Source organism: Alexandromys fortis, unplaced genomic scaffold (assembly GCF_014885135.2).
Source record: "Alexandromys fortis isolate MF-2015 unplaced genomic scaffold, M_Fortis_MF-2015_v1.1 scaffold_218, whole genome shotgun sequence".
In the NCBI taxonomy this organism is placed as follows: domain Eukaryota; kingdom Metazoa; phylum Chordata; class Mammalia; order Rodentia; family Cricetidae; genus Alexandromys; species Alexandromys fortis.
Window position 1 is genome coordinate 332,502 of NW_026068112.1, and position 27,538 is coordinate 360,039.

Genomic DNA, 27,538 nt, shown 5'->3' on the forward strand with positions numbered 1-27,538 from the left:
TATATATATCGCCTCAAACAAGACCCCAGAAGCAATCAAATCAGCATCTCTGTTGATTACGTGGGAATTTGCAGAGAAGTTCCATATTTTCCTCAGAATGCATTCTATATTCTCCAATAATTGCCCTGAGCCACTCAGATAACTACACTTATCTCTTTGCTTGTTGTGCCTGTGTAAAACTATACTTTATTTAACATTCCGTGGTAGCAGTGTGTCCAGTAATGAGTTTCACCAACATCAAATATTTATTGGCTCTCTTCTAAGGGCAGGACACAGTTCTAAGAGGAAAGTCTGGATAAAACCTTCTCTGTGCTCAAAGAAGTGACAATGTAGTGTCTAAAAGGGAATGCGTAAAAGGGATGCACACACACAAGATAAAAGCAGATAGTAAGTCACCCACTGGAAGAGCAGTGTGTCACGTCCACGTCCATCCCGTGTCCCCCCCCCCCTCCAGTCGCTGCTTCCTGCGCTTCAGGGAAGGTAATTCAACTCCTCCCAGCCTCAGGGGATCTGCGGTGACCTCACGAAAGGTTGCAAAGGGGTGCAATCGTAGATCCCAAGGGGGCTGTTGAGGGGGGTTTCAGGTGACAATATCCTACAGAAAAGACATTTCATTCACTTAGAGTAGAAATAAAATTGTTTGCATCTAATTTTTACAACATGAAATATGCTCCTTCCTAAAGAAAAACCTGATCTTTATCAAATGATTGGTCAAGTCACTAATGAGTCATTCCTAAAGAAGTATTATCAACATAAAAATAATATAGTCTAGACTTCTTTATACCTACCAAGATTTAATTAGCTTTAGGACTATGAATTTTCTGATATGCCATATGGTTTGTCTATTTTTTTGTAATGCATTGTCTAAGACATTAAGAATAATTTAATCACATTTATGATCATCTAATATCTAATACTATGAGCAGCTCAAGAACAAAATTATTTTCATAAAAGAGATCTCAGCAGTAATATGATTTGATTGGTTTTAAGAAATAAGAATTCAACACATGAAATTCTCAAAGAATAAATAAAATACATTAAAAAAATAAAGAACTTTCATGTAGGACCTTAACACTAGAAGGTATTTAAAATTCATCTTAAGAGGGGCTGGAGAGATGGATCGGATGCTCAGAGCACTGGCTGCTCTTCCCAGGTTCCCGGCACCCTAAGCATAGCCATTACTGTCAACTCCAGTCCCAGGGGATCTGATGCCCTCTTCTGGCCTCCATGGGCACTAGGCACGAAAGTAATACAAGACAAGCATGGAAGCAAAACACCAATATGCATACATTAAAAATTAAGAATTCATGTTATAAATTTTATTAACTTCTCCAGGAATTAAAAATGTAACCAACATGCTTTGCTTGCAAATAATAAAACTGGTCATGGCATAAACTATGTGCTAAGAAAAATTAATTAAAGCTTGGCTAGTGATTGCATTATTTAATTCTCCCTCTAATCTAAGGTAGCTGTTATTTTCTCCATTTACAAACGAGAGCACTGAGGTACGAAGAGGCTGTGGAACTGGGCAAGTCCACACAGCTGGTCAACAGCAGATTTAATCCAGGACAGCTGATTCTAGAGTCTTCATTTTTTTGTTTGTTTGTTTGTTTGTTTTGAGACAGCTTCTTACTCAGTAGCTATGGGTGGTCTGGAACTCACTAAGTAGACCAGGCTAGCCTTGAACTCATAGAGTTCCACCTGCCTCTTCCTTCCAAGTGCAACACCATGCCAAGCTGATTCTAGAGTTTTAACCTCTGTGTTATAGTATTCCTATATTTCAGAGTACACATGAGTCTATACTGATATTACACAAGTAAATAAATGATGTTGAAGAAAGAAAAAGTCATCATTATAGAATAATTTCAACAAATAAATGAAAAAAATGAGAAAAATAGCTGGGTATAGTGGTGCTTATGCATAATCCCAATACTAACTCTGGGACCAGAACTCTGGGAGTTTGTAACAAACACAGGAGTTTGCAGAACCACTGAATCGGAGATTTGCATTAACATGATCCCTGGGTAATTTTCTTCAATACTGGAGTGCTTGGGGAACTATTTAAACACACTGGGGTTTAATTACAGGAAATACGACACTAGGTGCCACGTTCATCTGCAAACTGGTGTGATATTTAAATGTCTGATGGAACTGTGAGTTCCAGCAGAGCCAGGGCTACAAAGAAAACCCTCTCTCAAAAACAAACAAAAACCAACCAGCCGGATGGTGGTGGGCGCACGCCTTTAATCTCAGCACTCGGGAGGCAGAGGCAGGTGGAACTCTGTAAGTTCAGGCCCCCTGGTCTACAAAGAGAGCACTAGGATAGCCAGGGCTGTTTGTTACACGACAAACCCTGTCTTGAAAAACTAAAAACAAACAAACAAACAAAAAAGCAATCAATAAAAAGCAAAGGACAGAAGTATGCCCATAAGTTCTTATTTAAATTGGGGGTTTAGAAAATGAAATAATTCTGTCATCAGTGTCTCAGAGACTTCCAGTGCCTCCTCTAGCTGCTTCTGCACTGTTGGGTACCATCCAGGGATGCAGGGGTTCATCAACATCTGCTATGGGGTAATTTATTTTCCTTCAAATTCATATATTGAAGCCCTAACGCAGTGTTCCTAATAAAATCCCAATGCTTAGACAGTAGTTGTATTTGAAGCTGGAGTCTTTAAAAGAGACAAATTCGGATTCAGTCATCAGAGCGGCTCTAACCAATATGATTTGTGTTCAGTGAGTGCATTCGAGCACAGAATCACACACAGCCACAAGGACAAGACCACCTGCGAAAGACCCCAGAGGAAATCAACCCTGGACACCCTAACCTTGGATGTCTACCCTCCAGAACCAGGGGAAAACGGCATACCGTTGAAGCCGCTCTGTCTGTTGGCACTGTAATGATGAGCCCAGCACATTAATACAGCAGCCGACATGGAATATGTGTGACAGATATTTAACGAAGAGATGAACGTTACATATTATCTAGCAGCTAAGTTGGCCCCAAACTGACAATGAATTTCCACTAGTAAAATCAGAAAAAAAGAAACCAACAACCAAAAACATTTATTATGAAAGAACACAGGCAAAAAAGATTTAATACAGGCTAGCCATGTGTGTTCTACTTACCTAAGGCATTTCCAAACCCCAGCACACACACAGCAAACCCTGTGCTCTGGCCCTCAGTTGCACGTCCCTTGCTCCCTCTCTGGCTGAATCAGCTTGTTGATCTCATGAAGCATTTGTTTAGGCTCTTTCTGGCCTGAGGCTTACACAATATACTATTTCTTACAAAAAATAAAATCATGCAGTTCACTCTATAAGAATTGCATGCGCCGCTGTTATTGGTATTGTCAGACAGTTTAAATTTTGCCAACTTGATAGAGAAGAAATAGTGTAACTAACGTGGCTTTAATTTGCTTTTCAGATTTCTAGCAAATATCTTTCATGTTTATCGAGCATTTTCACTGGTTTATTGGTGGTTTATTTCATAGTCAGTGAATTTTCTCTTGTGATAGTTTGGTGAAGCAAACATTCCTTCTTCCAGACAACTGTATTTTTTTTTCTTTTCTGTGTCTGTGAGGAAGCTTTCCTAAACAAAAGCATGTTTTGGAGCAATTTACAAACCACGGTGACCCACAGTCCTGCTCTGAAAACTACTCAAGTGTGCAGTGCTCTAGAACTGGTTAGAAGACAGACGACAGGAACCGCACTTGTAACAAGCCCACCTCAATTTAAAATAAAAGTCACCCACTTGATCATTTCCTCTTGGGAATACAAAGATCTTATTTAACTGAATTTCCTGTTTTCCGAGTCTCGGAGTAGGAAGAACGTGGTGTCTGTAAACAAGAATGATTCTTGCTGTGGGTGATTCCCATACAGAAACTCATCTTCTTTGGTAGCATCAAAATGTTTTAGATGATAAACTCATTGGTAATCTATAGCTAGTATGAGTTTGGGATCATTAAATGATCTTGCAAAGGAATTTTAGGCACCTTTTCCTCTTATTGGGTTGCCTTACCAAGCCTTAATACGAGGGAAGGAGCTTAGTCCTACCTCAACTTGCTATGCCATGTTTAGTTGACACCCATGGGAGGCCTGCCCCTTTCTGAACAGAAACAGAGGAGTGGATGGGGGGGTGGGGTGGCCAGGAGGGACTGGGATGAGAGGAGGGAGGGAAAGCTGCAGTCAGAATGTAAAATAACGGATAAATTTAATTAATTAAAAAGAAGGAAAAATAAGTATAGAAAAAGGGAGAAACAGGTCAAAAGTACAGAAAATATTTTTAAATATTTTTAACAAAGTCATAGAAGGAAATTTCCCCAATCTAAAGAAGAGATGCTTATCAATGTACCACAATAAAAATAATTAAAAATCAAATGTTTAATAAGTTTAAAAAAAAGATCTTGCATAAGAGTCATGCTATAAGGCCAGCTCCAGTTTACCACCACCAGGCATATCAAAAACAACCTACCCAGAAAGCTGGAGCCACAGAGACAACTGTGATGTGCAAACAGAATTCTTCATGCAAATACTTTTTTCTTTGAGGCATGGTCTCACTAGGTAGCCCTGGCTGGTCTGCAACTCAGCCTGTAGACCAGGCTGACCTTGATCTCAAGAGATCCCTGCACTTGACTCCCAAGAGCTGGGATCAAAGGTGAGCGCAACCCAGCCTGACTAAAAATCATTTTAAACTATTGATTTAAAGGTATTAAATCCTTTTAGCCAGGTGATTGCGGCACATGCTTTAAACCCAGCACTCGGGAGATAAAGGAAGGGGGATCTCTGTGAGTTCGAGGTCGGGTTGGTCTACAGGTCCTGTTGTTCCAGGACAGCCAGGGCTACACAGAGAAACCCTGTCTCCAATAACCAAAATTAAATAAGCAAAAAGGAAGACTAAAGGGCTGGAGAGATGGCTCAGTGGTTAAGAGCATTGCCTGCTCTTCCAAAGGTCCTGAGTTCAATTCCCAGCAACCACATGGTGGCTTACAACCATCTGTAATGAGGTCTGGTGCCCTCTTCTGGCCTGCAGGCATATATGCAGAAAGAATTGTATACATAATAAATAAATAAATGTTTTAAAAAAAAAGGAAGACTAAAGAAAGAAAAAAATTCTCAAAAACAGTAAAATGCTTTATTTACTTAGTTGGAAAACTGAAGGAACACATTTTCACAATTTTAGAGGTGACTTCTGGTCTCCTTCGAAGGATTTGGAACTTTCGTATAATTTGCATAACCCAATTAAGGTTCTTTTGCTCTATCTAACCGCATACTTCTTACAATATGTTAACAGAACTGACACTTAGTGAAGCCAAGCGCGTTGACTTTTGTTGACTTTTCCTTTTTCAGTTAGCATAAATGATGGGTTTCAAACAGTCCCTCATTTTCGTTACTCGGTTGTCTATCTCGGTTCCCCTCTCCTAAAATCTTACTGCTCCGTGGTGATCTCCTATCCAATCCTCCCTCCCTCCCTCCCTCCCTCTCCCTCCCCCGCATCTCTCTCGTCATTATTTTGAGGGAAATGTTTGAAGCACTAGCAGTCACTGATTTCTGGCAGGTATTTGTCTTTCGGATTTTACAGTTCTCCAACGTAAAGGCGAGGAACAAAAGCATCCTTTGAGAAATGTGGCGACGGTGACAGACCTGAGATCTGCTGCAGCTCTTTGGAAGCTGACGCTTTAGGAGTCACTTTATTGCTAATCTTTCATTGCTTCTTAGATTAAAAAATGTTTCTCTTTAAATATTCTCAGGTTAGTTGCTTCAGCTCCAATGAATAACAGCCCCCAACCCACTTCAGGGTCCCTGGAAACCCGACGCCCCTGCAACCCAGCAAAGTCCAGAGCTGGACGCCGAGGATTCGCAGTCCCTGCAGTCCTGAGTGGGGGCCGGCGGAAGCTCCCCGGCCTCCTGGGGTTCTGAGATCTCTCCGACAACATCCCTAAATGGTGTTCCCTTTGTTCATTCATTCAACAACCATGTGATCAATTTCAGCCTCCCTTCTCTTTTCGGAAAACCTATTCACTTTCAGTTCTAACACCGGGCACTTGTTACTCTAAATAATGACCACCGGGAGTCGGGAAGACGAATCTCGTCCACGACCTAGCAAATACAAATTGCCGTCCCAAGATGCGGTTTCAAGTTTGTCTGGATGCTTCAGAAACCAGGTCTCCCTATGTAATCCAGCCGGGCTATCCGGAAACTTGCTACCGGAAAGGACTTGTCTCGAACCTGCGACCCCGCCACCTCGGCCTCCCAGTGGCGTGCACGCCGGTCTCTGGAAAGGGTGCTCGACAAACAGCACAGCCACGCTCCATGGTAGCTGTCTACCGCGACGCGCCAAGCCCTCCCCACGCAGAGCCAGACACCAACACAGCGCCTGTCAGAGGAAACAGAATGCCTCCCACTCCACGCCCGACGCGGGTCGGAAGTGGCTCCGGCCCGTGGCCGCCGAGTCTGGGTCCGGGACTCCGCGGAGGAACTACAAGTCCCAGTAACGGAGCAACCCGGACTCCCGGAAGCCAATACTTGGCCGACCGGAAGCAGCTGAGACCCAGCCAACAGGCCTGAGGTTAATTCAGCCAGGGAAAGGGGCGGGAAGGGCTGTGGGGCGCCTGTCAGTTCGCCACTATGAACGTGGTTTTTGCAGTGAAGCAGTATATTTCCAAAATGATAGAGGACAGCGGGCCCGGCATGAAGGTACTTCTCATGGATAAAGAAACGGTGAGTTCGCTTTTGCTCCGCGTTTGTGAAGGAACCCGCCCTCCCTCAGAATTGCTGGTCCCCGTGCACTGCGGGTCTTAGCGTTGCCTTAATGTCGACGGTCAGTTCTGTCTGGACGGCCCTGGGAAAGTTGTCTAAAGCTTTCCCAGCGGGTGTGCAGTGTAACCGGCACTGACAGATGCCGAGAGACTTCTCGTACCTGAAGGAGTGTCTGCCAAGAAGTTGTTAATGGTCACAGGGACCACTTGGAAGACTTTAGGGTGACCCTGTCAACGTGGTTTTTAAAAGTAAATTGTTGGGGCTCAAACTGGAATGACAGATTATTTGTTGGCCCCAACTTAAAGGGGCAGAGGAGTGCTTTTAAAGGGATGGAGGAAATCCTCTTTGGAGTTTCTGAGTTGTTCGTGTTCAGAGAGCAGGCTTTCGTTCCAACATCACTACCTGTTTTGGACGTTCAGTAAATAGTCTTCTGTGTATTAGCATTTAAATTTCCTAGGCAAGTGTTAATGGAAAAAAAGCTTAACTATTGATGCATGACTATTCTTTTTCTTTACAGACTGGTATAGTGAGTATGGTCTACACACAGTCAGAGATTCTTCAGAAGGAAGTATACCTCTTTGAACGAATCGATTCTCAAAACCGAGAGGTCATGAAACACCTAAAAGCCATCTGTTTTCTTCGACCTACCAAGGTACTCCACAAACTGAGCTGCTGTCTCCGCGGGCAAAGGCAGAATACTGATCTGAATGCATTAAGAAGGCAAAATAAATCTGTGTTATCATCATCTGTGGCATCAGAATTGCCCTGTTTGTCAGAGTTGTGGCCTTTCTTCCTCTCCTTCCCATGCCTCTCTTCACCCCGACAGCCAGTTTCCCCTTCAAGATATTTTTTAGATTCATGGCTATCCCCACGGCCACTAGCTCTCGGACACTAGATCACGTGATGCCGGACTGACATCCATACCTGGCACTGAACGCCACCGTCACTCTCTCATACAGCCCCGACTGCCTTGAATCTTCATCATCTTAATCCCGTCTCTGCTTAGGACCGAGTATGTCTTTACCATAAAAACAAGGGGAAGTTACCCAGTGACTCCTCTCGCGGCTCAGTCTTACTCTACAGTTAAATCCAGTGCCCAACAGGAAAAGGTCCTCCTCCCACCAGTGTGGTCTCTCTTTACATACTTAGCTTCCTGTGCTCACGTCTGAACCTGTGAGCCAAGTGAGCCGTTTTATCATTCTCTACATGTTTATTCCTGAGCCCTTCCTCAGCTTTTGTCCATCGTCTTGCAAATCTGGCTTCCGTGCTTTCTTTCTATTGAAAGCATAGAGTGGGGGTGGGGTGGGGTGGCCTGTGCCGCAGGCTGTGTGTGGGGCTCAGAGAACATCTTGCAGGACTCAGTTGTCTCCTTCCCTGTGACGTCCCAGGACTCAGACTCAGGTTGTCGTCCTTGGTGGCAGATGTCTTTACCACCTTTTCTCTCTGCCCCCCCAAAAAAACTTTTCTATGTCTTGTTTTTTAACCTTCTCTCTCTCTCTCTCTCTCTCTCTCTCTCTCTCTCTCTCTCTCTCTCTCTTTTTTTTTTTTTTTTTTTCTGAAACAGGGCCTCACCATGGAGCCCTAGCTGACCTGGAACTCGTGCTGAAAACCAGGCTGGCTTGAGATTTGTGACAGTCTTCCCACCTCTGCCACCGTCCTTGGCTTTACTTTCTCTTGTCTCATATTCATGTTCGTCAACTCCAGTGTGCTTTTATCAAGCTTGTATATTGTGTACTTTCCAGAACGGCAGCCTGATTATGTCCTCCAGCTTGAAACCCCGGGTGACTTCTCATTGTTCTTACGGTAAAAACAGAGTCCTTCCTTGTTGGCTGCAGAGTCCAGCGTGGTCTAGTTCCTGTCACTTTTTGATCTCTCTGCCGCTCTGCACCTTAGCTCCACTACCCTTCAGTCCAGTTATATGCTGGTGTCTCATCATGCCACACGGCCTTCGTACCCATTCCTCCCTCTGCCTCAAACTTCCCTGACCTTACCAAGCAGGTCAGACATCCCTCTTACAAGCAACACCGCCTCCCTGTCTGTCACCAGTCAAGGTTTTCAGGCAAGGTTTTCACTATGCAGTCCTGGCTGGCTGAAATTTCCAGTAATCGCCAACTACCCATGCTCTGCCTCCTGAGTTCTGGGATTACAGACATGTGAGGTTTACTTGACAAAGCTACGTGGGTTTTATGATTAATACCTAGCTTACCTACCATAATAAGCTCCATGACAGCAGAAGTTTTGTCTGGTTGTCCGTCCTGTTATGTTCCCATGATGCCTGCTACATAAAAGTTGTTTAAGAAATAGTTGCTAAATTAATGTGTTTTTTTTCATATTTGTTATTTTCAGACATGAAATTTTGGTCATTAAGAGTGGTCTTAGAGTTGACATAGTCTGTTATCTCCTGACATAAAATGAGGAGACCTCTTTTATAGCCATATACACTCTCAAACTCTCTTGGTTTCACGTTGTCTACCTTTTTACCTGGCCCTATAAAGCAGTAATGATAGATTTAAATTGCTTGTTAGAAACAGTTTGTCTTTAAGATTATAGGATGAGCTTGGCATGGTAGCACATGTCTGTTATTCCAGCACTTGGGAGATAGAGGCAAGAGGATCTGAAGTTCAAAGTCATCTTTAGCTGCATAGTAAGTTTGAGGTCTCCTTGGGTTCCATGAGATTCTCTCTCAAACAATAACAAAAGCAAAAGGGATTGGAGATATGGCTCAGCAATCAGAAGCACTTGCTGCACAGTCAAGAGAACCAAGGTTTAGATCCCAGCACCCACATAACTAGCTAGGCATCCCCATATGCCTTTAACCCAGGTCCAAGGGCAGTGAGTGGCGGCCAGAAGATTGCTGGGACTTGCTGGCTTCCAGCCAAGCCAAGAAAATGGGAGCCTTAGGATCAGAGAGAGACCCTGCCTCAAATGAATGTCAGGAAGTGATAGAGGAGGATACCCAACACTCTTTTCTATCCTCCCAGCATGTGTGCACCCACAGACACATTGCATACACACTCGATAAATCTAATAACAATAGAAATGTTATAAAGATAACATTTTCTGTAACTTGAATGACAGTGTAAAACCTTTTCCCTGTTAAGTCGGCATTGTGTACTTCTGTTTGGTTGTTTGCTTGCATTCAGGCAGGGTCTGGCTGTGTCATTCAGGCTGACTTTAAACCCATATCCTCTTGGTTATGCTTTCTGAGTGCTGGGATCTGTGTGCAGTGAGCATTTCTTAGGACAGTGTTTTTTTTTTAACACTATTGGCACAAGTTAAACAAAAATTTTAATTGTGTAAAGGATTTTAACAGTGACACAAGCAGCAGGGCCTTTGTTACCACAAATTTTAGTTTTAAGGCCTGATTTTTATTTGAAATTTAACCATATATTCTGTATCAAAAACAGACCAAGTGTTCATTAGAATAGTCTGTGATTAGAATTCTCATGTTTGACTATAAGAACTGGAAGAGGAGATGGCTCATTGGTTAGGAGTGTGTACAGCTCAGAGAACTCAGGTTTGAGTCCCAGCACCTATGTAAGGCAGCTCACAACCACCCCTGTAGTCTGATGCCTCCTTCTCCAGGAGCAAGGGTGTGTGCGTTCACACCCAAACACACACACACACACACACACACACACACACACAAAACTTAAAAATAAGTCTTAAAAGGACTGAATTTTTTGCTTCTAATGTAGTTATAGAAGGAGTCATGGGCTGATACAAATACTTCGTAAATATTGTAGTTATGAACTCTTAGACCTCAATAAATTAAAAGCCAAAGTGAATATGATTAAGTTATATATTTTTTTCTTGTTTTTAAAGAACTGCACACATTTTGGTGTTCTAAGTAAGAAACTTGATCAGATGAATACAGTTTATTGATAAGCAGCTTGAGGCAGATTTGCAGTTAGCAATTTTATGCTATATTTCATGTGTCCTTTAGTTTTACCTTAATTTAGCCAAGATAATGCAGATAGTTGATATTTAGCATATATGTATATTTGATTGTATCTAAGATCCTTATGTGTTTAATGTCTTTTCTTTGCATCCTTCATTACCCAATAGATGTGCATACTGTTAGACTCCAAGTAAATCAGTCAATGAATTGTGATACTTACTAGTTTTTAAATTTACATTTATGGAAGCCAGAGAACAATCTGGAGGAGCCAGTTCTGCCCTCCCACTGTGTGGGTGCCTGGGATTCAGCTCAGATGATTAGACTTGGCAGCAAGGGCTCTTGTCTACTGAGCCATCTTGCCAGCCCTGACTACTTTTACTGAGACAGCCCTGCTCATGCTCCATTTGTTCTTTGTTTTCTAGGAGAATGTGGATTATCTGATCCAGGAGCTCCGAAGACCCAAATACAGTATTTATTTTATTTGTAAGTATGTTGGCTCACGTTTTTAGTCATGTGTGTATCCAGCTAGACTAGGCCATTAGCAGCTGTATCAATCATAAAGCTCACTGAATGCATCACTTAAAAGCTTGTGTATTCAAAGTATTAAGAATATTGTAGGGACTGGACAAATGGCTCCGTGGTTAAGAACATTGGTTGATGTTCCAGAAAACCAGGGTTGAATTCCCAGCACCCACAGAGTAGCTCACAACCATCTACTCCAGTTTCAGGAGATCTCACACCTTCTTCTAGCCTCCACAGACACTGCATACACATGGTGGACAGACGTACATGCAGGCAAATATATATACAAAACAAAAATGATTTACCTTTAAAATGAGGTAGTGGCCATCATTCTTTTTCTGAAACCAAAATAAGAGTTTCCCCTCATCAAAGCTTAGCTGATTTATAAGCCAGGAGTTGTAAGTAGCCAAATCTCGTGCTTTTCCTCCATCAGAGTGTTTCCTTACTCTCATGTTTCACCTGTGAATTGAGGTATAGAAACTAATTTATTTGGGGAAAGCATGTGTGTGGGTTTATTGGATAATGAAGAATGTGAAGAATGTACACCAGATGAGCTCCTCCTCTTGTGTGTCCACATGGGGGCGTGCATAGGGTGACTCTGAACAGGTTCATTTGGAGTTTTCTTCCATTTGGCTATGGAAGTTACAATTGGTTTCCTCTAGGTGTCAGCATTGCTCTTTGTAGACTTAGTAAAGTCTGGTGCTGGTTCCAAAACTAGTTACAAACTTAGCACCTAGAAAGAAGGGCGCTTAGGCAAGGCCTGTAAGACCAGCACTCAAGAGCAGAGGCAGGCAGATCATGACCACCCTGGTCTAGGCCAGTCAAAGCTACATAGACAGACCTTGTTTAAAAATAAAATAAAATAAAATTAAATAAAGAAGGGAGGGAGGGAGGAGGGAGAAAAGAAAGGAAGGAAAGAAGAAAGAAAAGAAAGAACACAAGAGGTTTTTAAGTTTTGGGAATTTAGACCATTGTCTAAGTCTTAGATTTATATTTTAGTACATCTTATCTAGGATATACAAATTTCTTTTACCATATATTACTATTTAATTATGCCAAAAATTAGCTGGGTAGGAGGCGGAGGCAGAGGCAGGCAGATCTCTGAGTTCAAGGACAGCCTAGTCTACAGAATGAGTTCCAGGATAGCCACGGCTACACAAATAAACCCTATCTCAAATAATAATAATGCCAAAAGTTAACTTTAAATGATATTTTAGATTTTATAAAGAGTTGTGTCATGCTTTATTTCACTTGATCCTTTACACCATCCAACAGGTAAAAATATTTTTAATAGTTTCTCATTCTACGTTTTGTTTATTAATAGTCATAGCTTTTAATTTTTAAATTAAACTATGTAAAAATAAGTGCAGATTCACATGTCTGATGGTTTGTCCCCTGCAAAACAAACAAACTCATGTTGAAATTTAATCCTGCTATGAAATATTGAGATGGAACTGTAAGAGGTAATTAATCTCCTATGAAATAATTGAGATCATACTGTAAGAGGTAATTAATCTGTTCATATGATTGATGGATTAATGTCCTAAGAGAGTCCATTACCCTATGATGCCCTGCACTTCTCTTCACTGCCAGGAAGAAAGTCTTCACTACATGCGGCCTTTAAAGCTTGAACTAGAACTTGGAGCCAAGATGATAGTGATATTGTGCCATTGGCACAGAAAACAAACTACAGCGATGCATAGTTATAAACCCACAGAAATCCGGAATGCTTTTACCCAGTCTCCCCTAATGCAGCATTCAACATGACAATAACACAGTGTCACAACCGGGATATTAACTGGGACACAGGCGGCAGAGCCTTTGATCTGTCACCACGAGGGTCCCTTATTTGCCCTTTTGTTGACCATATCCACTTGTACCCAGCAGCTGCTACTCGCTTCTTCCCATAACCTTTGTTATTCTAAGAGTCTTCTGTAAGCAGAACAGTGCACCACTTTGGGGGCTGGCTCTTTTCCTTGAGCGTAATTCTCGGGTGGTTGTAGATCTGAGTAGGGTTCCACTATCTGTTCATTAACTACTCACCCCCAAAGTTGCATCTGGGCTGTTCCCGTGTGTCTGCTTGGGATTGCGGCTGTTATAAACCTGTTGGTTTCCAGGCAGACATAGCCTTCATCTATTTAGTGTGAATGACAGCCAGTAGCACAAGTGCTGGGTCACATGGTAGTGGTGTGGTTAATATTTTTCAGAGTGACCGTACCATTTCACGTCCACACTAGCAATGAAAGGGCAGCTCAGCATCTTTGCATCCCTGCAGTCATTTGGTAGTGCTAGCGTATTGGTGGTGCTGATGCCCACTTTAGCCAGTGTGATAGGTGTCTGCCCCTACCCAGCAGCGTATTGGTGGTGCTGATGCCCACTTTAGCCAGCGTGATAAGTGGTGTAGGTCCTTCTGTATTTGTGTTGCTTTCATTGGTTAAGTAAAGGGACTGCCTTGGCCTTTTGATAGGGCAGAAACTTAGGTAGGAGGGAAAGACAGAACTGGATGCTGGGAAGAAGAGCAGAGTCAGGCAGACGCCATCGTTCTCCTGCCCAAGACAAAAACTGGTTAGACTCATGCCGGTAAGCCACAGTCAAGTGGCAATACACATTAATGGAAATGAGTTAACTAATATGTGAGAGTTAGCCAATAAGAGGCCAGAGATAATGGGCCAGGTAGTGTTTAAATGAATACAGTTCCTGTGTGGTTATTTCAGGGGTTAAGCTAGCCAGGCAGCAGGACACAGCGTCCTCCCTACTACAGGTAGGGGTCTGCCTCCACCCAGCAGCGTGATCCTGGAAGCCTCAGAGTGGTGAAAGGACGCACACAAAGACCTATGTAGAGAAAAGATGGGTCATATGGGCCGCGTGCACGCTGATGCAGCAACCCAGAACCTCAGTGAGTTTATTATGGACAGGGAAGAGCGACAGCCCTGTGTGTAGATAGTTTCCTAGGAGGTCTCTGTAGAGAGAACAGCCTCAGGCTGTAAACATCCGGTGGAGCGAGCTGCAGATGTTAGCCTTTGGTACACACTGACAACATGCTTTTGCCTGTTGTTTGTTTTCTTTTCTTTTTTAAAGGCAAGGTGTTTCTTTGTATAACAACTCTGACTGTCCTGGAACTCACTCTGTAGACCAGGCTGGCCTCAAGCTCACAGAGATTGTACTGTCTCTGCCTCCTGAGTGCTAAGATTAAAGGCGTGTGCCACCACTGCCCAGCGAACACTGACAACATTCTAACTCCTACCAGAGGAAGGTTTTGCTATCCTCTGAGCCACAAGGCAAGGCTTTGCTAATTTCCCATGGGTCTGAGGCATTACTTCCTGATGTGGCCATGCCCATGTATGGTCATTTCAGTTAAGTCAAATCACAAGCTACAGCCTCAGTTCTAGATATGTATATATAATTTATATGTTGCCCCTGCCTTCTGTATTTAAGTCAATACATAATAGAAGCATTCATTTTCTGAGTTTCTTTGCTGAAAAATGGAATGGGGTCATGTAGCCTCACTTCCTCCACACAGTGTCCCTGTGTAGCAAAGGATAGTAAGTCTAGTACTTATGAAGATTGCTTGATTTGGCCTACAAATCTATAAAGCAGAAGAAAAATTACATTAGTACTAAATTGTATAAAGTATAAACTTGAAATTAGAATATGGCAATCAATTTTGGAATTTTATTTGGTTAAAGTAAAATAAATTAGTATTTAGTAATTTTATTCAATTCAAGCTTTTCACAGAATTTAACACTAAACTGGCCTTCTGTTCATCTCATTTTTAATAATTTTAGGTCTATAAGTCTTATTTAACAGACCCCTTTTGTTTAAAAAATATTTCAAAAACTATGGAAAATTTCAAATGCATTCAAGTAAAATAGATAAATCCCAGTGTCCCAGCCACACCCAGCCTTGTCTGAACTATGCTCCCATCTTCTGCCCACCAATAGTTTTTAACAAATCTATGCTGTCATATACGTTTTATCCATTAATATTTCAGTATGAATCTTTAATAGAGATAGATTCATCTAGTAAAAATGAAAAGTCATAAACTCAAGTCAGTGTTCAGATTTCAAATTCTCTTTCTCTCTCTCCCTCTCTTTTTTGTTTGTTTGAGTCAGGATCAAAATAAGATCCACGTATTAAACCTTACTGGTCAGTATGCTGAGTCTCTTGATTTTCTCTGGGTCCTTTTCTTCCATGTAACTGTTTTACTGAGGAAGCAGTTATGTTTCCTACAGGCTGGAGCTTCCTGATTTCATCACTGTTGGGTAGTTCTAGTACTCCTTCAAGTTAAAGTTCATGTTATTACAAGTTATCCACGTGTATCTGTAAGTGGATAAAGTTCATATTATACAAGTTATCCATGTGTATCTATCTATAAGTGGATAAAGAACCTGATATGGATTAAGTTTGGCAAGAATACTAAAAGGTGGTTCTGTATTGTTTCTCTAGTCATTTCTCCTAGTGATATTGTTAGTGAAATCAATGTTTATAAGCTATTTGATAGGAATTTAAAGGGAAGTATTCTATCATTCACATTCCATGGGGTTTTTAGATGGAATGTTTCTATTTAAAAAAAATCCCTCATCTGTTATTTGATACAGCTTACATGTAAAGTGGGATAAAGGTTTACTCCTTCCCTGTGTTTGCCACTGAAGGTAACAGTCTGAGCTGCAGCATCCTCTGATACCGCCAGTGATGACCTTTTTTAAAATCTGTTTGACTTTATTTTATGTGCATTGGTGCGAAGGTGTCAGATCCCCGGAACTGGAGTTACAGACAGTTGTGAACTGCCATGTGGGTGCTGGGAATTGAACCCGGGTTCTCTGAATGTAGTGATATTTCATTTGTTTTTTAATAAATAAAGCTTGCCTGAAAATCAGAGAGTAAAACAGCCACACTGGTCAGCCGTACAGACAAGGCAGTGGTGGCACACACCTTTAATCCCAATAGCCACACTAGGTTGCCAAAGAATGCGGGAGTAGTGGTGCATGCCTTCAACCCCAGCACTAGGGAGGAATATAAGATGGGAGAAGACAGCACTCAGTCTCGGTCTCATTCTGAGATTCCTGGAGGCAGAATCACCATTTCGAACTGAGGTAGAGATAAGAGCCAGTGACTGGCTGTTTTGCTTTTCTGACCTTCAGGGTGAACCCCAGTATCTGTCTCTGTGTTTTTATTAATCATGCCACGTGTGGAAGAGCAGCTAGTGCTCTTAACCGCTGTCCATCTCACCAGCCCCGATGGTCTGGTTTTAAGTATTCACTTTTGGGCTCTTCAGTCCAGCCTGAAGGTGCGTGACTTGGACACGTACCACAGTGTGTGCTCAACTTCCCTGATTGGTTAGGCTTTGCCTGGGGCCTGTGTAAGTCTAATTGCCGTAAAACTTCACTGGTGCCATTTGGATCAACTGCGGCATGTCTGTTTCAGATTTCAGTAACGTGATCAGCAAGAGTGACGTGAAGTCGTTAGCTGAAGCCGATGAGCAGGAAGTCGTGGCTGAAGTTCAGGTAAAGTGTGGGTCCTGGATCCTCCCTTGTATTGTCCCCGTTAAACTATTTCAGTCTAAAAATAAGGACGCGCTGTCTGATCAGACAAAATAAATGTGCACATACTAGATAGACTAACATTTACAGAATTTGAAGGAGGTATTAGATCGCCTAGAAATAGAATTAATGGAATCAGTGGGAAGGGGCAGAGTGGGCTGATGAATTGGGGGACAGAGTCAAGTATGCTCTTTGTTAGTTTATCATAGTTTATGAACCTTACTTTAAAAACCTTCATCAGTAAGATTGTGCTTGATTGGGAGAGAATGGAAATCAAAGGCTGTGAGTGAGATGTCTTAACATTCTCTTTGAGAGGCCCATACTTTGGGAGCTAATAAAAGACTTTGTCACTAGGCTAAAACTTGGAAACTCCTAAGCACTTACTTTGTATGCTACATAATATATAACATTAGCATGTATAATGTTATTTTCCCTTCTTTAATAGCTCAGTGTTATAGAATACATCTATCATAAATATTTAAATATATTTATCACCTACATGAAAAGTACTGTCTTAGCAAGCAACAAACTAGTTTTGAATTTTTCAAAAAGATATTTTAACTGGTAAAACATTAAAAGAATACCCTATTTTAAATCATATCCCCCCACACAAGAATACACTGGTCATATAATGTGGTGTATTCTATAGCAATGTTTTATTTTATTTTTTACTAATTGAAAATTTACATTGGTATGTATACCCCAACTTTTTAAAAGACTTATCATTGCTGGTATTTATAGTTAGTTCAGTTCCCCCATACCTACTGCTACTCAATTATTATTTGAACATCTTGTACCTCTTCACCCTGTATGTTCCCATTTGATTACAAAACTTGATACAGCCGGAGTCCATAGCACTGGGTACAGCTGGAGTCCATGGATTAACTGATTTTTACTTTCTATTTGCAGGAATTTTATGGTGATTACATTGCTGTGAATCCACATTTGTTTTCCCTCAATATTTTGGGTTGCTGTCAGGTATGAAAGGCAAGGATTTTCAAAATAAGTTAATCAAGTGGAAATTAATTCATCAAGTAACTGGAGTTAGAGACAGTTAAGGTATTTTCTTTTAATATGTTTTTAACAAAAAGGGCCGAAATTGGGACCCAGCGCAGCTGTCGAGAACAACTCAAGGGCTGACAGCTCTCCTCTTATCTCTGAAGAAGTGCCCCATGATTCGCTATCAGCTTTCATCAGAGGCTGCAAAAAGACTTGGAGAATGTGTTAAGGTGTTGTACTCCCTGTTCCTGCTCTAAAACCTCAAGGCTAGTTTCCCTAGAAATATCTGCACTGCTGGACTTGGTGGTGCATTCCTTGGCAGGCAGATCTCTGTGAGTTCAAGGTCAGCCTGGTCTACATATTAAGTTCCATACCAGGCAAGACCCTTTGTCAAAAAGAAAAAAAAAAAAAGAATGAAAGACAAAACAAGAGAAAGAAAGTGAACAAAGAATATCTTCTTTGTTAGTTTTATTGGCAAAGAAGAACGGCTATAGAATTCAAAACAGTAAGAAAGGAACAAATTAGCACTAAGATCCTTTGATTTAACCTAAGAAACATTCGCAGCTGTTTACAGTTAAACCACTTTAAAGTAGGCTTTCAAGTTCTGGTTTTTTAACTAGTGTGCTACAAAACTTTATGAAACCTTTTATGGGAGGCCCGTGAGGGTGGAAAACCTTCTACTGTTTTTTTTATTCATTTCCTATTTTGTCAGCTCTACTTAGAGCTACCGGGTTAACCAAGCTATTTTTCTCTTTCCTCTTCAGCAAGTGATAAGTAAAGAATATGAGCTCTTTGAATTCCGGCGGACAGAGGTTCCTCCGCTGCTTCTCATTCTAGATCGCTGTGACGATGCCATCACCCCACTGCTCAACCAGGTGCAGAGCCCTTTGTTAGCATAAAGGAGGATGGTTTGCAGCTCAGTAAAATATGGCAATAACATCCATTCTATTCACCTCCTTGTTTTCAGCTGTTCTTGATTTCTGCCTTATGTTTTCTGGTGTTTTGGTGGCTTTTCCATCCCCATCATTCGTGCTGGTTTCTGCCTCTTTCCTCTCTCTGTCCCTTCAGCCGCTGCCTCACTCTCCTCCAGGCAACGTGTAAACTCTGGACTCTGCTTCCCTTTTCCAACCTTACTGCCCATGTGAAGGTGTGATCCCATCTCTTGCAGAAACAGTGAAACAAGCATTTATACAGGTCCTTCTTTTTATTTCTCTTCGATCTATATCCTACAAAACCAAGGCTCAATGGCAGCTCTCAACTTAAATTACATCTCCTGACCTGAAAATCCTTGCTGCTCCCCATTGCCCTACTGGGCTAAAATCACGCTCCTGATTTTGACACCCAGGCACCGTCACCGAAAGCCTCCAGCTCGCTGCCACAGAGGCGCGACATGATTTTTTGCCATTGTGCTTTTAAAGTGACTCTAAGTTCTGGGACATTGGGATACCTTCTCTTCCCTGCTTCCCCTGTAAAACATTTCTCCCTTGAAAATTCAGAAGCCAGAGCACAGCTTCTCAAAGACTGCTTCAGCCAGGCAATTTGCTGTCTCCCTCAAGCTGTGTAGCATTGTCTCTGGTGCCATGCTGCACTTGCTGAGTTGCACCGTTGGTTGTTTTGACGCTGTCTTAGACAATACACTCCCAAGGCAGCTGTGTCCGCTCAGGTCCACGGTGGAAGGGAGCACCTCTGTAGTGAGGTAACATCTGGCTTACCACACGAAAGGAAGAAAGGGGAAGGGGAGGAGGAGGGGAGAGAGAACAATGACTCAGTAGCTAAGAGCACATATTGCTCTTGCAGAAGACTTGAGTTCTGTTCTCAGCCCACACACTGGGCAGCTCACAGCCACGTTTAACTCCTGCTCCAAAGGAATCCAGTGCCCTACCTGGTCTTTAAAACAGGCATTGTACTCATGCCCAAACTCACACTCAAACTTACATAATGAAAAAATAAAAAGTAAATCTTTTTTAAAACAGCAGAAAAGTAATTATCTATGAGTTCTATATCCCAAAGAAAAACAAGTTTCACTGAGAACCTGTGATATGCCATGTAGTAAACTAAGTATTCTATGTAAGGTTAAAAGACAGTCTCTTGTCCTCAAACCTGTATCTCAGGAAGAGAGGAGAAAAGAGATTTTACATGTAGATTAAGTTCTGAGGTAGAGCCACCACGACGACGTCCACTTTGCTCTATCACTGTCAATGCCCAAAGGGAACTGGCTTTCTCAGGAGCCTCTCTGCAGGGCTGCACAGCACGGTGCCCATGTTTTCACAGCTCCATGTCTGATTCTTCCCACTCAGTGGGTTGCTCTTTTTCCTCTGCGTGGTATGTGCGCTCCACCTTACCTATCTGTCCAGGACTACTTTGTTCTGGAGGTTAAAAAATCCCTTCCTTTTGCTTTCTTTCTCTTTTCTTTTCTTCTCTGTGTGTGAGTGTTTTGCCCATGTTTGTGTCTGTGCACCACCTGTCTGTCTCTTGTCCACGGAGGCAAGAGAGGATATTAGCTACCCTAGAACTGGAGTTACAGACAGTTGTGAGTTGCCATGTGGGTGCTGGGAAATTAACCCAGGTCTTCTGGAAGAGTGACCGGTGCTCTTAACCATTGAGCCGTCTTACAAGCTCTTTGACAAATCTTTTAGGCCATAAAACACCTTATTTTGGGGTAGAGAGACAGCTCGGTATTAAGAGCACAGGTTGCTAGGGAGGGGAGCAGAGAAAAATGCAGAGCTCAATAAAATTAATAATAAAAAAAAGAGCATAGGTTGCTCTTCCAGAGAATCCAAGTTCATTTCCCAGTACCCATTTGGGCCGCTCACAACTGCCTGCAATTCTAGGCCCGTAGGATCTGATACCCATTTTTGGCTTCCAAAGGCATCCATACACATACACATACAAATAAACAAATTTTAAAGGACTTTATTTATTTATTTATTTATTTTTGGTTTTTCAAGACAGGGTTTCTCTGTGGTTTTGGAGCCTGTCCTGGAACTAGCTCTTGTAGACCAGGCTGGTCTCGAACTCACAGAGATCCGCCTGCCTCTGCCTCCNCTGTGGTTTTGGAGCCTGTCCTGGAACTAGCTCTTGTAGACCAGGCTGGTCTCGAACTCACAGAGATCTGCCTGCCTCTGCCTCCCAAGTGCTGGGATTAAAGGCGTGCGCCACCACCGCCTGGCTTAAAGGACTTTAATACATCTTAAATGTTTTCTGTTTTTAAAAAAATATGTATGGGTGCTTTGTGTGAGTGTATGTCTGTGCAATACAAGTGTGCCTGGTGCCCATGGAGGCCAGAAAAGGTTGTTGAATCTCTGGCACTGGAGTTACAGACAACTGTGAGCTGCCATGTGGGTACTAGTAATTGAACCTATGTCCTTGGAAGAACCACCAGTGTTCTTAACCACTGAGCCATCTCTCCAACCTCCTTAAATTACTTCTTAATAAACTTAGCTATAAATGTACACATAAACATCTCTAGCATTTGGGGATTCTAGATAGTGAATTGTTGAAAGATACTTAACTATTAAAAAGCCACTCTCCATAAATGATGATAAGGCAGCTTTGTGGCATTTTACCTTTCTGGTTTTTAACCAAACAGATTTACGTTATTAAAGGCTAGAACTCAATCCTTCTTCACAATTCATACTTAGTTAAAACATAAGATAAAATGGATTCTGAGACAAGTGTCTGATTATGCCAATGTTTTGATTAACTTGCAAGGTTTTTTTCTAGTAATATTAGTGTTCCCGGAATAAATATAGAACCACTCAGATCTGCAAGAACAAACTTCTCAGCAGCAGAAAGCCACAGACGCGTGCAGGAAGTGGTACAGCTTTTAACTGCAGTACCAATATAGCCCTATCTGTGAAGCCAAAAATATACTCTTAATTCACAATCAAAAAGCTAATGATAGCTATAATTGCTTTCTTTCTATCAAGAATATTAATCTTGTTGCGTTTTGTCTAAAGTATAAAAGTAAAAGCATTTTGACTTTTTTAGAGTGTTTAAGCAATTAAAATGACGAACTTAATACTTATTAGAGAACAAGGTATTAATAAAAATATGAACTAGATAGAGAAACTTGGTGTGAAACAAATTATTAAAAATATCACTCTTTGTTTTCCTAAACACTTGGTATTGTCATGTTTTGTCATTTGCCAATTCTTTTTGACATACTTCTTTAGTGGACATACCAGGCCATGGTCCACGAACTCCTGGGCATAAACAACAACCGGATTGATCTTTCCAGAGTGCCAGGAATCAGCAAAGACTTAAGAGAGGTGGTCCTGTCTGCTGAAAATGACGAGTTCTATGCAAATGTAGGTGACTTTACTCTCTCAGTTGTTTTTACGTAAAGTGTCAGTACTGATGCATGAGGGGTTGTGGGAAAGGGTGACAGACTTCTCGCAGTTAGGCCGAATCTCAGGATGGCAAGACTTGGGTGCTGGCCTTGGCAGTATTTTTTCGAGTGCTTACATAGTTACTGACTTCCCTCCCTTCTGGTAGCTCTTTGTGAGAATAATAATAGTATTCATCACTAGTGTCCTGGCTAATAGCCAGACTTGGTAACTAAAATGGAATTTGTCCTTCCAGTCTGTGTTCAGAATTCTTTTCACTCCTTTTATGATGTCTGAAAATCGGCTAGTTTTGAACTTTTTTCTGACTTCCTTTTTCACAGAACATGTACCTGAACTTCGCAGAGATCGGTAGCAATATAAAGAATCTCATGGAAGACTTCCAGAAGAAGAAACCAAAAGAACAGCAAAAGCTAGAATCCATAGCAGATATGAAGGTAAGTCACTCACACAGATGTTCACCTGTGAGTCTTCAGAACTATTTATGTCAGCAACATTTTTGGAATATTCCAGGTCTAATTTCTACTTTGATTCTTGTTTGCTTGTGAGTTTTGTAGGATAGATTTTGGTATTTGAGACTGTCTAGTCATCGCTAAGTAGCTCAGGCTAGCCTCAAGCTTGGGAGGTCCTTCCTTCACCTCCCATGTGTTGGGATTCCAGATGTGGGCTATCTACCCAGCTCCTTGTTAGCGTTGTTCTCTTCTGTTGGTGAGGTGCACTTACTCCTTAGACCACACTGTCGCCATGTGGACCTGCCTGGAGCTCGTGGCAGTACTCACGTCTCACCTCCAAGTGCTGGAATTATGGGCACTGCTCATCACATCCAGCAAGTCATTTTGTTTAGTCTGAGACATTTTCTACAAGTTTCTCTTTAATAATAGCATGATGACACATCTATCATAATCATGTATTTCCTTCCATTCTTCATTATGTCTGGCCTCTATAAAGACCCTAAGGATATGTACCACCTTTTCTCTTCTTAAGAATAATAAATGCCACGTGGTTGAGAAACATGGGTACCTTACCCTGGGCAGGAAAGGAACCCCAGCTTTTTATAATCTTTTCTTTACAAATGCCTATTCTTGTTTGGAATGTAATAGCATCTCCCATTAATGTTTCTCCCATGACAGGCCTTTGTTGAGAATTATCCACAGTTCAAGAAGATGTCTGGGACTGTCTCAAAGCACGTGACAGTGGTCGGAGAACTTTCTCGGTTGGTCAGCGAGCGAAACCTGCTGGAGGTTTCCGAGGTTGAACAAGAACTGGCCTGTCAGAATGACCACTCTAGTGCTCTCCAGGTCAGTCTAAGTGGGTGAGCACCTACTGCATGTGAGCGGTGTGCCGGGCAGAGAGACTGCAAAGGCGAGTACCCTTCTTCGCCAACCGCCAACATGGAACTTGGCTTACCACAGAGTTATGAACACATTTAAGGTGGTATAAGCCAGGTGTGGTAGCCACCAGCTATAATCCCAGCACTTGGGAACTGAGGCAGGAGGATCACAAGTTTAAGGCCTGAACATGCAACTTAGTAAAACCCTGCCTCAAAACAAAGTTTAAAAAAAGGTGAAGATGTAGCCTTTTGTTCAATTCGCAGTAGCACTGAAAAGGAATTAGTTACTAAAGATTGCTCTTCATCTCACAATGCTACTTATAAACTATGATGAGTGAGGATGTAGAAGAATGAAGGTAAATAAGACACCATCCTTCTCCTCAGTGCCTCACACTATAAGAAGAAAGCAAGCAACTTTAAAGAATTGTGAACTACAGAGATGGCTCAGAAAGTAAAGCGCTTAACACTCAAGCATGAGGATCTGAGTTCTGATCACCAGTGTGGTGGTGTACGCCTCTAATCCCTGCTCTAGGAGACAGAGAGATAGGCAGATGGGGGTGGGGGGGTTGATGAGCAGCCAGTCTAACCAGTTGGTGGCCTTGGGTCCAGTGAAAGACCTGTGGAAAACAATCAAGGAAAGGCACCCAGCCTCAGCCTCAGGCTTCTACATGCAGGTGCATCTGTGTGCACACACACCTGAACATGTGTACATACTCCACTAACCAGTGCATACATACACATAAAAGTGATAAAGAACTGTAATCTCATGTAGTAAGTATGTAACCAAGGCCTTCACAAAAGCATGGTGATCTTTTAGGTTCTTGTTGAGGAAGATGTGGATGCTAGTCCTGGACAGAGAGGTCAGACCACGCAGAGGAAGAAGGAGCAGCACTCTGAGCGGGAAGAAACAGGCGTGGAGCTGTGAAAACATGGGCACCGTGCTGTGCTGCCCATAGAGTACAAGCTGAAGAATGGTCTTCAGATAAACTGGAAAGATAGTTTGAGGGCAAGGGCTACAGATCAATGGTAGAGGGCTTGCCTGGCATGCTCAAGGCCTAGGTTCAATCCCTTTGAACACACACATGCACACGCACATACACGCACGCAAGAGAGACAGACAATGACAGAAGAGAAGGATCAGTTTGTGGTATTGAAAGGAGGTTGTGCTTCAATTTGTGTGTGTGTGTGTGTGTATGTGTGTGTTTTGTTTTTGTTTTTTGTTTGTTTGTTCAAGACAGGGTTTTTCTATAGTTTTGGAAGCTTCCTGGAACTCACTCTGTAGACCAGGCTGGCCTTGAACTCACAGAGATCCGCCTGTCACTGCTTCCCAAGTGCTGGAATTAAAGGCGTGCGCCACCACTGCCCAGCTGAGCTTCAATTTTAAAATGATGGGAGTGGGAGTCACCAGAGGATTTTAAAAGAAAAATTATACAATCAGACACTAACCTTAAGAAATATGTAGTTTGGTTGAGTAGACAAAACTGAAACATAAGAAAAAATTACATAATGTTTCAGGATATTGCTTAAATCAAAACTGTGATTCTGACCATAAATAGACAGCTTATTAGGAAACTTTTCTTAGAGAAGAAATGTTGAGATGGGCTGTGAGGAATGACTAGAATTGGGAGGAGGATATCAGTCAGGAATAACAACAAAGCAAAGTTGCATTGGCATGCAGGAAGTAATAAACAGTTTGCCCTATTAGGTGTGGAAGAGAAATAGAAGGAAAATTGAGTTAGTAAGCAGGAACCAACTTTAGAAGTGTATAAGAGTCTGCTTGCTGAGATAGGCAGAGAGCTGATGTGGGCCTTAAATGAAAGTCGGCAGGACAAAAGCAGGGCTGTATAAAACTGAGTCTACTCAGGATGCATGAGAGGTGAAAAGCGGCGGTAATAAGTTATAAGGGGCGAGCCCAGCGGGAGGCACGGGGGAGAGAGGAAGCAGTCAGTGATAGATTCAAATAAAGCGGTAACTCCAGGTTCCCAAGAAATGCTGAAATCATTGTGATGGGACAAAATGACTCATCTGTATTTGATGCCATTGGAGAAGATAATTTAGGAATAAGCCTTTTGAGAGGTCGTAATTTCTGAGCCACTTCCAACAATCCCATTTCCTCAGTAATAGGGCCCCATGTTCTAAAACTTACCTTCTCCTCCTGTACTGAATTAAATAAAACCAGCCAGGTGATTTAAATAAAACGTAGCACAGGCTTTGGGGCCATACTGACTGAGCTTTTGGTGATAGAATATTGACCAAATATATTTGGGAAAATGACTTTCCCCCCTATGCTAGGAATAGCAACTTCAGGTTTCTATGTCACAATGAGGATTCAGTGTGATACATAGAATGCTTTATGACATTGGTGTCCTTAACCCAAGCAGTTTTACACACAATAGAATTGAATGGTAGTGGTACATATGGGTGCTCACTCTAAGTCACTGTATGGTATCTTTTACAGAGGTGTAAAATAAAATATTTAACTTAGCCAACCTACTTTAAATAGCCTCACCAATATAGTTTATAGCTGTTTTGTTACCCTATTAAAAGTATTCCTGGGAATTTCAATGAACTTAGTTTTCTGCCCCTTTCTAAATAAAAAAAAAAAAAACTTTATCCCTAACTAAATTTAAACTTCCTCATGTTTCTTTAGTAGTCTTCATAAAGATAGACCCAAAATTAATCACTAATCGATGTGTAGTGTTTTTATCCACATTTTTCAACCATAGGGAAATCAGCTACAAAGAGTTATTGCAATCCTTTGCATGAAGCTTTCGTTTTGTACTTTTTAAAAGGAAAAGGTAATATATACTTTAAAAAATATGAATTCTAGCCTATCGCTCATGGTATATCCCAGCACTCAGGAGTATGAAGTAGAAGGATTGCTATGAGTTTGAGGCCAACCTGAGCCTTGTCTCAAAAATAAACAAACAGGAAAGATTCTATGTATGATCTTATCACTCTTTGGAACTTATATTCTTAAGGTTTTTTGTGGGGTGTTAGAGTTGTACAGGGCCAGGCCTTTAATCCAGCACTCGGGAGGCAGGGGCAGGCAGATCTCCATGAGTTCAAGGCCAGTCTGGTCTACAGAGCAAGTTCCAGGACAGCCAGGACAGTTATACAGAAAAACCCTGTCTCAGCACACACACACACACACACACAATAGAGTTGACAGGCAGTAGTAGTTGACAGGCAGCAGCAGTTGACAGGCGGCAGCAGTTGACAGGCGGCAGCAGTTGACAGGCGGCAGCAGTTGACAGGCAGCAGCAGTTGACAGGCGGCAGCAGCAGTTGGGCTCTCCCGACCACAGAGGATTTCTTTGCAGAGTGATTTAAATAGTCCATAAAGGGAACTTTTGTTTGATAGTGAGTAGATGCCAGGGGCCCAGCCCCAGATGACTTGACCTTAGATAGTAACATTGTGAAGTAATGAATTGAGGTTTTTTAATAGAAATGGGGTTTGCTTTATTGAATAGAAACTGTATGATGGAAAGAAAAAAATGCTCGTACATCCCATGGAAAAATTAATCTATAAATTTCTGCCACTTCTAACCACTTACATAAAAACTAACAGGGGTCTGATCTAGAAGAACTTCATTAGAAATAACATGTGGTGTGCGACCACTGGAGCACGTGCGTGTCCACAGAAGGGAGTCCATTCACCATTTCCCAGGACTCTCTCTGACCCCCAGCACTTTGCCTTGGACTGCTAGGGAGAGTCGCTGGATTCCAGCAGCTTGCTGAGCCGAGTGGGGGAGGGGATCCTGAAGACTGAACTAGAACTGGATAAGAGGGAGATTCCCATAGCCACTGAGTTCATCTGTAATTTGCACAATAATTTAGATGTTTTTATGTCATAAAAAATGTGCTGCAATGCTGCTTCTGATAAGAGAAAACAGAGAAGTAGGGTGATAGTCAACCTTCAACAGCAGAAGATTCTCTAGACGTCAGAAAAGAGCTGTTTCACTTGAGGTTTTGAAGAGCCTGTTAGCTCCTTTTTGAAACTTGACCACCAAAGACAGTGTGTTTGCTTTGCTTTACCGGTCTCTGGATTATGCCTGTGGAAGACCAGAGCACAAACAGCTTTTGTTTTCTTTCATTCTGTTTTTTACCAACTCATCCTTATTTAATTACTGGCGGGGGGGGGG

General features: G+C 42.0%; 1 protein-coding gene across 2 annotated transcripts in view; it reads left to right on the top strand.

The window, feature by feature from the left end:
* Window positions 1-6,497: 6,497 nt before the first annotated feature.
* Window positions 6,498-27,538, top strand: part of Vps45 (vacuolar protein sorting 45 homolog) — a 62,742-nt gene continuing 41,701 nt past the window's right edge. For both annotated transcript variants that reach the window (XR_007589065.1, XM_050124599.1), the window contains exons 1-10: window positions 6,498-6,717; window positions 7,274-7,408; window positions 11,080-11,140; window positions 16,604-16,683; window positions 17,629-17,697; window positions 17,811-17,948; window positions 18,483-18,593; window positions 21,894-22,028; window positions 22,388-22,501; window positions 23,195-23,362. Coding sequence is in view for 1 of the 2 variants with exons in the window: in XM_050124599.1 (XP_049980556.1) it covers window positions 6,625-6,717; window positions 7,274-7,408; window positions 11,080-11,140; window positions 16,604-16,683; window positions 17,629-17,697; window positions 17,811-17,948; window positions 18,483-18,593; window positions 21,894-22,028; window positions 22,388-22,501; window positions 23,195-23,362 (1,104 nt within the window). In the remaining variant the exon portion in view is untranslated. The remainder of the gene's footprint in view (window positions 6,718-7,273; window positions 7,409-11,079; window positions 11,141-16,603; window positions 16,684-17,628; window positions 17,698-17,810; window positions 17,949-18,482; window positions 18,594-21,893; window positions 22,029-22,387; window positions 22,502-23,194; window positions 23,363-27,538) is intronic.